This window comes from Ahaetulla prasina, chromosome 4 (assembly GCF_028640845.1).
Source record: "Ahaetulla prasina isolate Xishuangbanna chromosome 4, ASM2864084v1, whole genome shotgun sequence".
NCBI lineage: Eukaryota > Metazoa > Chordata > Lepidosauria > Squamata > Colubridae > Ahaetulla > Ahaetulla prasina.
In genome coordinates this window covers 12,170,914-12,183,118 of record NC_080542.1, presented here as the reverse complement: position 1 = coordinate 12,183,118, position 12,205 = coordinate 12,170,914, and the positions used below count along the sequence as shown (strand labels likewise).

The 12,205-nt window shown below is 46.0% G+C and overlaps 1 protein-coding gene across 3 annotated transcripts in view; it reads right to left on the bottom strand.

The window, feature by feature from the left end:
• Positions 1–12,205, bottom strand: part of LOC131197151 (rho guanine nucleotide exchange factor 15-like) — a 47,578-nt gene that overhangs the window by 27,299 nt on the left and 8,074 nt on the right. For all 3 annotated transcript variants that reach the window (XR_009154896.1, XR_009154895.1, XM_058180836.1), the window contains exons 3-5: positions 11,045–11,100; positions 8,618–8,850; positions 1,298–1,458 (exon numbers count right to left, since the gene is read on the bottom strand). Coding sequence is in view for 1 of the 3 variants with exons in the window: in XM_058180836.1 (XP_058036819.1) it covers positions 1,298–1,458; positions 8,618–8,850; positions 11,045–11,100 (450 nt within the window). In the remaining 2 variants the exon portion in view is untranslated. The remainder of the gene's footprint in view (positions 1–1,297; positions 1,459–8,617; positions 8,851–11,044; positions 11,101–12,205) is intronic.

The window sequence follows — 12,205 nt, the reverse complement described above, 5'->3', positions numbered from 1 at the left end:
TCTGGGAGGGTAGGGAAGGCCGTTTTTGCCCTCCCCAGGCTCCTAGAAAGCCTCTGGAGCCTGGGTAGGGTGAAAAATGGGCCTACCTGGCCCACCATGCCATCCCATGCCAAAAGTGAGGGGAGTGCAGGGGGGAGTTGTGCGCGCATGCGGGGGGGGTATTGAATTATGGGTGGGGCCATGCACACGAGAGACATCCCCCCCCCCGTACGCTCCCTCCACTTTTGGCACGCGACAGCAAAAAGGTTAGCCATCACTGCCCTAGGGAGATAAGGGCCTTCTCCGTGGTGGCTCCCTCTTTCAAGAATATCATTCCCCCAGAGATTAGAATGGCCCCCATTCTGACAATCTTCCGGAAGGCGCTGAAGACCTGGTTCTGCCAGCAGGGCTGTGGAACCCAGAGCGGGATGGAGGCCATTAAACGGCTCATGCAATCTGCTGTCTCTGGGGTGTCGGGTGATTTTATTACCTTTTTTAAAAAAAATTAGTTTTATTAGTTTTACTGTTTTTAAATTTGGTTTTTCATTTTGTTAAGGCCGCCTTGAGCCGCCATGGGCAAATAGGCGGCCATATAAATTTAATAAATAAATAATTAAACACCGCTATCGTGTCACCCTTCGTAATGACCATCAGCCCTTCACGGCATCCAGTAGCAAACTAAGAATTGTAGGAGTGGCTGCCTTCATTCTTGAGAATGGTCCAAACCAGGGGTAGTCAACCTTTTTATACCTACCGCCCACTTTTGTATCTCTGTTAGTAGTAAAATTTTCTAACTGCCCCCACCGGTTCCATAGTAATGCGCCGTGTATCGTCGTCCGCGCATGCCTCTCGCGCATTGTGAATTGGGTTTGGGGGGCGGCAGCTACCAGCTCTGCTTGTCTGTTACAGCTGGATGGTGTTGGGGGAGATGCGCGAGCTATTCTGGGATGAGGCTCTTTTGTATGCAGTCGCACTATAGCGCCATTTAGTTTCACTTATGTAACGTGAACTAAACTTATGCGCAGGCGATACAAATAGTATATTTTCAGAAATTGAAATTGTCACTGGGAATTTTATGAAAACCTAATGAAAATGTTTTTAAATAATGCTATGAATTTTTTTTAAAAAGTCAATTAAATTAAAAAAAGGGAAGTGCTTCAATATCGGACAAAATCCCTTTGTATCGGACAAAATACCGCCCACCATGAAAGCTGGAACGCCCACTAGTAGGCGGTAGGGACCAGGTTGACTACCACTGGTCCAGACTAACAACGCAGATTGGAAGAAAGATGGGAAGAGATTAAAAAAAAAACCTGACCTTTCGCTCACTTCCTCAACTTTGCGGATGTTGGAGAAGAGGATCCGGTGCTCGCGCAGAAGGATGGTGCCAGCCAGTTCCCGAGACTCCATGAAGTGCTCGATCAGAAGGGTGAGTGAACGTAGGTAGGAGGCTTCAGAGGTCACCACCTCAAAGAGACTCTAACCCCAGAGACCCAGAACCACAAAGAAGGCAGAATGAATAACAAGGGCAGAATGTGTGAACGGAATAAAGCATGGTGAGCATTATGTTCCCACAGCTTCCCCAAACTTATTGTTGTGACTCCAGCCCCCGAACTTGGCCCCATGCCCAAAAGTGACTCAGAAAGTGAGGGGGAAGGGCTGGTAAGGCTTATCTCGGGAGCACCGATTCCTGTGGCTCGGCTGCAGGAGCCAGAACCAGACCAGTCGGAGGATGTAATGAGGCTGTCATCCCCTGATTCCTCCCTTCCCCAGGCTACGCCTTCAGACCCAGCTGATAATAATAATCAATCTTGGCTTGACCCGTGCTTCAGAAGATTAGAGAGGCGGCGTCATCAAAAGGAAGGGTGGGGCAGGAGCCCCACTCCACAGGATATATAAGGAGCTTTGGGACTGCTCGCACTCCACGGGAAGCAAAAGTTTAGCTGAACCGTTTCAAAAAGAGCTGAAAGTCTTGCTACGTGAGTCATTTGTTTGAACTTTGGCAGGCAGCTGCGATTTCTCTGCCAGGACTGATAAGAGCTGTGAATCCACTGGCTGAAGGCCAGCTCGTGGGTCTGAAGTGGGGAAGGAGACAGAACACTTATAGTGTTTCGGGTCTGCTGTCTATCAAATGTCATTCTAGTTCTGCATCAGTAGCGGGTTTCATTTATGGTCGCTACTTGTTTGCTTGCGGGTGGGAGGCACCCACGCGCATGCGCGAGACACTTCTGCACATGTGCAGAAATGTCTGGGCAGGTGGGTGGAGCCTCCTGCTGCCGCTGCTACCGGTTCACCCGATCCAGGGTGAACCGGTAGCAACCCACCACTATTCTGCACCCAGGAGGTGCTTTTAAATCCCTCAGGCAGTGGCTGAACTCTTTTTGGTCACAGAATGTCAAGAGTTGGAAGGGACCTTGGAGGTCTTCTAGTCCAACCCCCTGCTCAAACAGCAAAGCCTATAATCGTGATGGCAAACCTATGGCACGCATACCCGAGGTGGCACGGAGAGCCATCTTTCCAGGCACGTGAGCTGTCGCCCAAGTCAGCACATGCACACCCACCCCAGCTGGTGTTCGGGACTGCAGTGAGCATACCCGCAATTCCAGAGACCCAGCTGGTCTTTGGAACTCTCCTCTGCATATGCGCTCATTTGCGCATGCGCCCACGAGTACCTGCAGGCAGCGCACGCATGTGCAGATGGCATTTGCCCACGGGCATTGTGCATGTGACAGCCATGCGCATGCACCAATGGTGCCTTTATGCATACAGTGCACGGGAGGGAGATGCGCAAAATCCAGGCGCATGCGCAGATGGTGCGCAAGGCTCTCGTGCGCTGTGCACGCAGTTGATTGGCCCTCAGTGAGTAAAAGGTTCACCACTACTGCCCTATAACATTTCAGACAAATGGTTGTCCAATCTTTTCTCAAAAACCTCCCGTGCTTAGTGCTATTCCAAGAGAGTGCTAAACCCATGTTCAAGACCAGTCTAAACCAGTGGTCACCAACTGATGGTCCGTGGACCACTGGTGGTCCATGAGAAAATTTTGGTAGTCCCCAGAAAAATTATTTGCATTTTCTATATTGCACTAAATAATAATAATAATAATAATAATAATAATAATAATAATAATAATAATAATAATAATAATAATAATAATAATAATAATATTTATTATTATTATTATTTATTAGATTTCTATACCGCCCTTCTCCCGAAGGACTCAGGGCGGTGTACAGCCAAAATAAAAACCCAAACAATACAATATACAATTAAAACAAAATTAAAAAACTTATTATACAATTGGCCGAAAACTTTAAAACATTTAAAATTCTAAGAACCCATTAAAATTCATATAAAATTTAGAAATATAAAATATAAATTTAAAAATACAACAGAATTTAAGCCAGCCCCGCGCGAGTAAATAAATACATTTTCAATTCGCGGTGAAAGATCCGAAGGTCAGATATTTGGCGTAAACCAGGGGTCCTCAAACTACGACCCCTGGGACGGATACGGGCAATGAACATTTATGTTGCTGCAGAGTCTCCCCCTTCCAGGTCTTCTTGTGTGAATTGGAGGGGGGCAAAAATTCAGACTTGGGGTCTGCTTCAGCCTCCTGGTGCATGGTTTTGGGCAAAGGCTGGAGGGAAGTGCCGCTGGTAGCTAAGAGCTGGAGGGCCTCATTCCAGTGGGACTGCATCATGGCCTGGAATTGGCTGACCATCTCAGCCCACTGAGCTTCCAGGCGCCGGAACCTGGCCTTGCACTTCTGCAGGTCTTCCCTCTGCTTGGAAAGCCTATGCTCCTAGTCCTCAGTGAGGTGCTTCTGCTGAGCCTCCTTCTTGGTCTGATCCAATTTGAACTGAGCTGTTTTGTCAACTCTTTCTCCTGGTGGCTGCTTAGCTCCAGCAACTGCTTCCTGTTGGGGCCCTAAGGAAGCCAGGTGGGCAGGTAAGGAGTGGCTGGGAGGGGAGGGGTGAGTAGAGGCCAGCGAGGTGTCCCTTGATGTGAGTGACATCGAGTTGGCCACCCCACCAAATCACATGCCCACCTAGCCATGCCTACCCAATCATTAGGCAGATCATATTAGTGATCCGCGGGATTTAAAATTATGAATTTAGTGGTCCCTGAAGTCTAAAAGGTTGGTGACCCTTGGTCTAAACCAGTGGTTCCCAACCTTTTCTTGTTTGAGGCACAACCTTTTCTTGTTTGAGGCACCCTTGGAAAGCCTTTCAAAAGTTCCCGGCACCCTTATAAGGAAATAGATATTTAAAATCTCCGTAGCTCAAAAGTTCCCGGCACCCTCAAAAGATCTCACGGCACCCCTTAGTGCCGCGGCACACTGGTTGGGAACCACTGGTCTAAACAATACTGAATAGACGAAGGAAATATATTTTTTTATTTTATTTTATTAATTTTTTATTTTTTTATACCGCCCTTCTCCCGAAGGACTCAGGGCGGTGTACAGCCAAAAGATAAAAACCCAATATATATACAATTAAAACAAAAAATTTAAAACAGAGCATATTACAAGATTGGCCGACATTAAAAAATTTAAAATTTAAAACCCTAAAATAATAAAACAACCAATTAAAATTTAATAAAACTGTTAAGCCAGTCCCGCTTGAATAAGTAAGTGTGTTTTCAGCTCACGGCGAAGGGGGAAGTTCGTTCCAGAGCGTAGGAGCTCCAACAGAGAAGGCCCTGCCCCTGGGGGCCGCCAGCCGACATTGTTTGGCGGACGGCACCCTGAGAAGACCCTCTCTGTGTGAGCGTACGGGTCGGTGGGAGGCATGAGGTAACAGCAGATGGTCCCGTAAGTACCCGGGTCCTAAGCCATGGAGCGCTTTAAAGGTGATAACCAAGATCTTAAAGCGTATATATATACGTGTATATAGATACACGAATCGTCTATTTCCCCTATCACCAACGGCCAGCCAATGTTCACATGGATTCAAATCTCTGATTTGGGGATTAGCATAGAAATTTGATGGGTAAAGAGCAAGATTCCTTTGTAAAAGAATAGTCCACAGGAATCTTCAGCAATTAAATGGACAGAGCGAGGCTTAGAGTCCATCCCTTAAGGGTCATCTATTTGCAATAGCAATAGCGTTTAGACTTATATGTCGCTTAACAGTCCTCTCTAAGCGGTTTACAGAGTCATTGCCCCCAACAAAGGGCCTCTGGTGGCTCAGACTGCTAAGACAGTCTGTTATTAACACAACTGCTTGCAATTACTGCAGGTTCAAGTCCCAACAGGCCCAAGGTTGACTCAGCCTTCCATCCTTTATAAGGTAGGTAAAATGAGGACCCAGATTGTTGGGGGCAATAAATTGATTTTGTATATAATATACAAATGGATGAAGACTATTGCTTAACATAGTGTATGCCGCTCTGAGTCTTCGGAGAAGGGCGGGATATAAATGCAAATAAAAAAAAACAATCTGGGTCCTCATTTTACCCACCTCAGGAGGATGGAAGGCTGAGGCAACCTTGAGCCTGGTGAGACTCAAACTTCCAAATTGCTGACAGCTGGCAGTCGGCAGAAGTAGCCTGCAGTACTGCACTCTAACCACTGCGCCACCGTCATTCAATACAACGCAAGCAGGCCTCAACTTATGACCGTAACTGTGATCGTAATTGTGACTGTTAAATTGTTGGGCTCATAAGTTGAGGCAGCCACATGACCAGACCTGATTCATTTTCCCCATTTTTCAAAGCAGTCGTTCAGCCAATCACACAGTCATTAAGCGAACCCACTGTCCTGAATGGGCGCCTTTTGCCGAAAAGCGGCAAAAGCCATTGCGAATCGCAACCTTGTGACCAGAGGGTACCGCAACTGGTCGCAAATGTGGGAGCTTCATCAGTGGAGGCTTTCAAGAAGAGACTGGACTGTCATCTGTCAGAAATGGTGTAGGCTCTCCTGCTTGGGGGGGGAGGGGAGAAGGGGGTTGGACTAGATGACCTACAAGGTCCCTTCCAACTCTGTTACTGTTACCGTCCCTTCCGACTCTGTTAAATCTGTTAAAAATGCGAGTCGTTTGGCAAGCATCCAATACGTGGTCATGTGATCATGGAAAAAAGAATGCGGCACAATGTTTTTCCGACAGTCAGAAGTGATTTACAGGGCGTAAACACACTTCTTTCTGAAGCCACTGTAGCTCCAATGAAACAACCGATTGTGAGTCGAGAACTACCTGTAGTGGATGAGTCAGATTTCACCCATGGGAACATTGCAACAACTTGTTGGCTGCCTAAAGGAGACAACACAATGCTGGCAACAGCTGGAACAAGATGTATCCTGTATCATGAAGATACGGGGGGCGGAGGGGGGAGTCGCCAGGTCATATCTGTGCTTGGGAGTGGCTCTTATTTTTGCTTTATTCCATCACTTAACACAATTTACAATTACAAATGTGTCTCGTGTTATTTATTTATTTTTTATTTGCATTTATATCCCGCCCTTCTCCGAAGACTCAGGGCGGCTTACACTATGTCAAGCAATAGTCTTCATCCATTTGTATATTATATACAAAGTCAACTTTTATTGCCCCCTAACAATCTGGGTCCTCATTTTACCTACCTTATAAAGGATGGAAGGCTGAGTCAACTTTGGGGCTGGTGGGACTTGAACCTGCAGTAATTGCAAGCAGCTGTGTTAATAAACAGACTGTCTTAGCAGTCTGAACCACCAGAGGCCCTGGTTATTGGGAGGGAGGGGGGATCAGAATCCACTAACGTACACATGAAAAGTTTGGACTCCAACACCATATTCATTCGCACCATTCAGACACTGAAGTCTCCCCAGTGCCACATAAATTGGAAAAATAATATTAATCTGCTGATCTAGCTCGGGTTATAATTCGTGCGTGAAACACCCAGTCCCAAGCCGCAAATAAAGATGAGGTCTCAACTTAAAATGATGTCATTTTGGGGGGGGGTGTGAAGAACCCCGCCAACACAACTCTTTAGACTGTTCAACAAAACTCTGCAAGTTTTCGGACTGTAATTTGAGAAATGGACTTATGAAATTTGAAGGAATATACAAGTGGAAAAAAAAAGAATTGAATTTGAGAAGATGGATTAATTTTAAAAATGGACTGTAAGAAGAAGTAATATGTGAAGTTGGTATTGCTTCTTTTCTTTTTTTCTTTTTATTATTCTTTCCTATCTCTTTATTTTTATTGTGAGGGGATCTAAAGTTTTAAATTTTTAAAGGTGGGAGGTTATGTATATTTTGTATTCTTTAGCTTGTGATTGTTGGTCATAATACCCGGTATTTGCTCTGGGAAGTCTGGGGGGGGGGGAAGGGGGAGGAGGGGGGGGGGAAATGATACATGGATTGATTATTAATGTACAGTAATTTTTGAAGATATGAAAATAAAATTTAAAATGATATTGGGGATGCTTGACTGCCATTTCAGAAAGAAAAGGAGAGAGAAGTAGAAGGAGGGAAGAAAGTAGGTAGGAAAGAGTAGAGAAGGAGGAGGGGAATAAGAAGATTAGATAGGGTGGAAGAAGGGAGGAGTGAAGAAGGAGGAGAGGAAGTAGTAAAGTGAAGGAGATGAAGGATGTGAAAGTAGTAGAGGGTAGAGAGGGAGGTTGTGAAGAAAGGAAGTGGCAATCGGGCAGGCCTGAATCAGTAATAAATGAAAATTAAGGATTAATGATGGATAATAGTTTGCACATAAATATGATGTTGGAAAATGGAAATAAAAATTATTTATATATATAAAAAAAAAAGAAGAAAAAAAAAACTCTGCAAGTTTTGATTGTTCTCAAAGCATAATAACAGCGTTGGAAAGGACCTTGGAGGTCTTTTAATCTAACCCTACTTCTCAAGCAGGAGACTCTATACCAGGGGTGCGATTCAGCTGGTTCGGATGGGTTTTGGGCGAACCGGATGTTAATTTTAAACTGGTTCGCCGAACCGGTAGTTGCAAGGACTGGCCGGCCCCGCCCACCCTGCCCCTCCCCTCCCAGGAGTCTCCACGCAGCCATTTTTAGATGCCAGGTAAGTGCAGGGCCTGCGCGGAGGCTCTGGGAGGATAAAAAACAGGCCTACTGGAATTTCCAAAAGTCTGGAAATGGGCCTGTTTCCCACCTCCGGAGGGCCTCCAGAGTCCAGGGGAGGCCGTTTTCGCATTCTCAGAGGCTCGAGGAAAGCCTCTGGAGCCTGGGGAGGGCGAAAAATGGGCCTACTGGAAGTATCAAAAGTCTGAAACGGGCCCGTTTCAGGCCTCCAGAGGGCCTCTGGAGCCCGGGGGGGGGGGGAGGCTGTTTTCGCCCTCCCAGACTCAAGTAGAGCCTCCAGAATCTGGGGAGGGCAATAACACCCCCTGTGTTGCAGGAGACCGAGTAGGCCACACCCACCATGGCCACACCCACCCAGCAACTGGGCAGAAAAATGGTTGCTAAAATTTCTCAATCCCACCCCTGCTCTATACCATTTCTGACAAGCGGCTGTCCAGTCCCTTCTTAAAAACCACCAGTGTTGGCGCCCCCACAACGTCTGGAAGCAAGTCGTTCCACCGATTAATTGTTCTGACCGTCAGGAAAACTTTTGAAGCAAATTTCAGACACCTCGAATCCTGTCTGGTGGAAAACGCTTTTCTTACCTAAGTTGTATTCGACTCACCTCTTGCATTTTTCTTTCTTCTGGGCTGATGTTCTCCAAAACGCCGCTTTCTCGCACAGCTGGCAGCTCCTGCCAAAGGGTGCTATGAGGGATTGGGCCCTGGGGTCCCGTTGACCCTTCCCCAGGAGAAGGGGCTCTGTAGTCCGAGCTGCTGAAACTACTGTTGTGTGGAACCGTCTGTCTCTTGATCTCTTTGGAGATGACAGCCTGACGATAGGTTTGATACAAAGGTTCTGCAACACAACAGAAAGCAGAGAAAGACACAACACAATGAACCTCGGGTGGGGGAATAACGTGCCATGCCCAAATGAACAACGGTCGTCCTCGACTTACCACTGCAACTGAACCCAAAATTTATTTTGCTAAGGAGGACCGTTGTGAAGTGAGCTTTGAACCAGTTTTCAGCCTTCCTTGACCCAGTTGTTGAGCGAATCCTCATCGTTGTTAAATTAGCAACACAGTTGTTCAGCGAATCTGGCTACCCCGTTGACTTTGCTTGTCAGAAGGTTGCAAGAGGGGAATCACATGACGACCAGAGTTGGTATTAAGCCGGTTCGGACCGGTTTGGGAGAACCGGTAGCGAAGATCGTGGGTTAGCCTGCTCACCAACCCCAGCGCTATGCCGTCCTATTTAGCCACGTTTTTGAGGCCGGGTGCATGTGTGGAAGGCGTGTGCACGAGCAAAGCACGTGTGTGGAAGGCCAGGCACATGTGCAAAAGGTGCGCACGCGAAGAGAGTGTGCGTACGTGCGGCGAACCAGTGGTACGTGACCCTGGGACTCACAACCATCATAAATATGAACCTGTTGCCACACATCCAAATTTTGATTACATCACCATGGACGGGTGCATCAATGGTTGTGTAAAAAATGGTCATAAATCATTTTTTTCAATGCTGTTGTAACTTTGAACTAAACAAATGGTTGTAAGTTGAAGGCTATACTTCATAAAAAAACAAAAAAAATCCTACACTTCATAAAACACCAAAAAATCCTTCAAAGTTGCAATCATCCGGTTTTTGCCCCGGGTTCTCAGAAAGCTGTCAGCTTCCTATTAAATACATTATTATAAGTGTATCTGAAAAACTATTTTAAGGTGTGTGAAGTAAAAGTTGAAGTTCAGTGTTTCTCGACCTCAGCCATTTTAAGAGGTATGGACTTTAACTCCCAAAATTCCCCCAGCCAGTTTTGCTGGCTGAGAAATTCTGGGGGTTGAAGTCCACACATGACTCTTAATATAGTTGGAACAGAAACTTTGTGGTAGCTGGCTTAGAATTCTGGGAGTTGAAGTTCATACAGCTTAATGTAGTTGAAACTGAGAAACTTTGTGGTAACTGATTGTGGAATTCTGAGTGTTGAAGTCCACACATCTTAACATAGATGAAGCAGACTTTGTGGTAGCTGATTGTGGAATTCTGGGAGTTGAAGTCCACACATGTTAAAATGGCTGAGGTCGAGAAACACTGGTATAGTGAGTTCCTAGGAACGTTCCCAGCACATGGTCTCCACAGTTAGATCCTGTAAGTGAACTTTAAAAACCTAAGGAAGAAAATCCGGATGAGTAACTACTAGGGAATGGTAGCACAAGGATTTAGCAATGAGGTAGCACCCTAATCAGGGCTTTTAAACCATCTCAGCAGTGAACTATGCTTCCAGGGCAGTGTTTCTCAACTTCGTCAACTTTTTAAAGATTTGTGGACTTCAACTCCCAGAGTTGAAAGCACCAGAAGGCAAGACAAGAAACAACAGGTGGAAACTAATCAAGGAGAGAAGCAACCTGGAATTAAGAAGAAAACTTCCTAAGCGGGTGGACAATTAACCAGTGGAACATCTTGCCTCCAGAATTTGTGGGTGCTTCATCGCTGGAGGTTTTTAAGAAGAGACTGGGCAGCCACCTGTCTGAAATGGTATAAGGCCATGATGGCGAAGCTATGACACGCGTGCCAAAGGTGGCACACAGAGCCCTCTCTGGTCATGAGCGCTACCGCGAGTTGCTCTTCTGCTTTCTGGCGCGCGCATGGGTGCTGGCCACCTTGTCTTCGGGTTTCTGATGCTCCGGCGCACTCAAAGACCATTTAGCCAGTGTGCATCCACGTGCCGGAAACCTAAAGACCAGGTGGACGGGGCGCTCAAGTGGTCTTTGGGTTTTCGGCGCTCTAGCGCACATTCTGGTTTGGGCACTCAATGCTGAAAAAATTCGCCATCGCTGGTATAGGGTGTCCAGCTTGAGCAGGGGGTTGGAGTAGAAGACCTCCAAGGTCCCTTCTTCCAGCTCTATTCTGATTGATCTTAAAAGTTGAGAAACGCTGGGATTTCAGAAGGACGAGAAGAACTTGAGTCAGAGGCTGTTCCGTGTTTTTAACCGAGTCACTTTTCCTGGGTTTGTCTTTGCTCTCAATTTTTTTAAATAAACATGCTGTCCACTTACCGTCCTGCAGGCAAAGCCCCCAGTCCGGACTCTTAGACGATAGCACAGAAGAGTGCCTGTGATATAGGGGAAAAGCAGAAAAAGGCAATGATAAGCAATCCTATAAGGGAACGCGGTGGCTCAGTGGCTAAGATGCTGAGCTTGTTGATCGAAAAGTCGGCAGTTCAGCGTTCGAATCCCTAGTGCCGTGGAAGGGGGTGAGCTCCCGTTCCTTGTCCCAGCTTCTGCCAACCTAGCAGTTCGAAAGCACATAAAAAAAATGCAAGTAGAAAAATAGGGACCACCTTTGGTGGGAAGGTAACAGCGTTCTGTGCGCCTTTGGCGTTTAGCCATGCTGGCCACGTGACCACGGAGAGATCTTCGGACAGCGGTGCCTCTTCAGCTTTGAAATGGAGATGAGCATCGCCCCCTAGAGTCGGGAACGACTAGCACGTATGTGCGAGGGGAACCTTTACGTTTACCTTTAAGCAATCCTACGAACATAACAACTCTGCAGTTGTTGATTTGCTGAGACGCCTGTTAACGTCATATTTGGAGCGATGTTGGTAGGGGAAAAAAAATCTTCATCTAGCATCAAATAGAGAACCTTGAATATAGGCTAAACCTCTTGGGTTACCCCCAATTTTTAATTTTGATGTCATTGGGAAGTGTTTTTTTTTGTTTTGTTATGTTTTGTTTTGGGTTTTTTGCTGCTAATGGTTAAGAACGGGGTCTCCAACCTTGGTCCCTTTAAGACTTGTGGACTTCAACTCCCAGAGTCCCTCAGCCAGCAAAGCTGGCTGAGGAACTCTGGGAGTTGAAGTCCACAAGTCCTAAAGGGACTAAGTTTGGAGACCCCTGGTTTAGAAAACCCCATCAATTCAGAATTCAGAAATGGAGACCACAAATTCAAGAAAAAGAGGCTCTATTGGATTTTCCTTTCTCATCAAACTACTTTCTTCATAGTTACTTCATTCGTACATCTTGTTTGACAGCAATGATTGAAGAAAACTCTTTCGCTAATGGAAATCTTTTTCAAATAATTAATTAAATATTGATTGCCCTATTCTCGTGCCACAAAAAGCGATACTCAAAATCCATAAGACTTGAAGAACATTTGAAAGCTCTCTCGGTCTTTATAAATCTGTTATTTAAGATGACTGACAGATTACTGTATTTTTC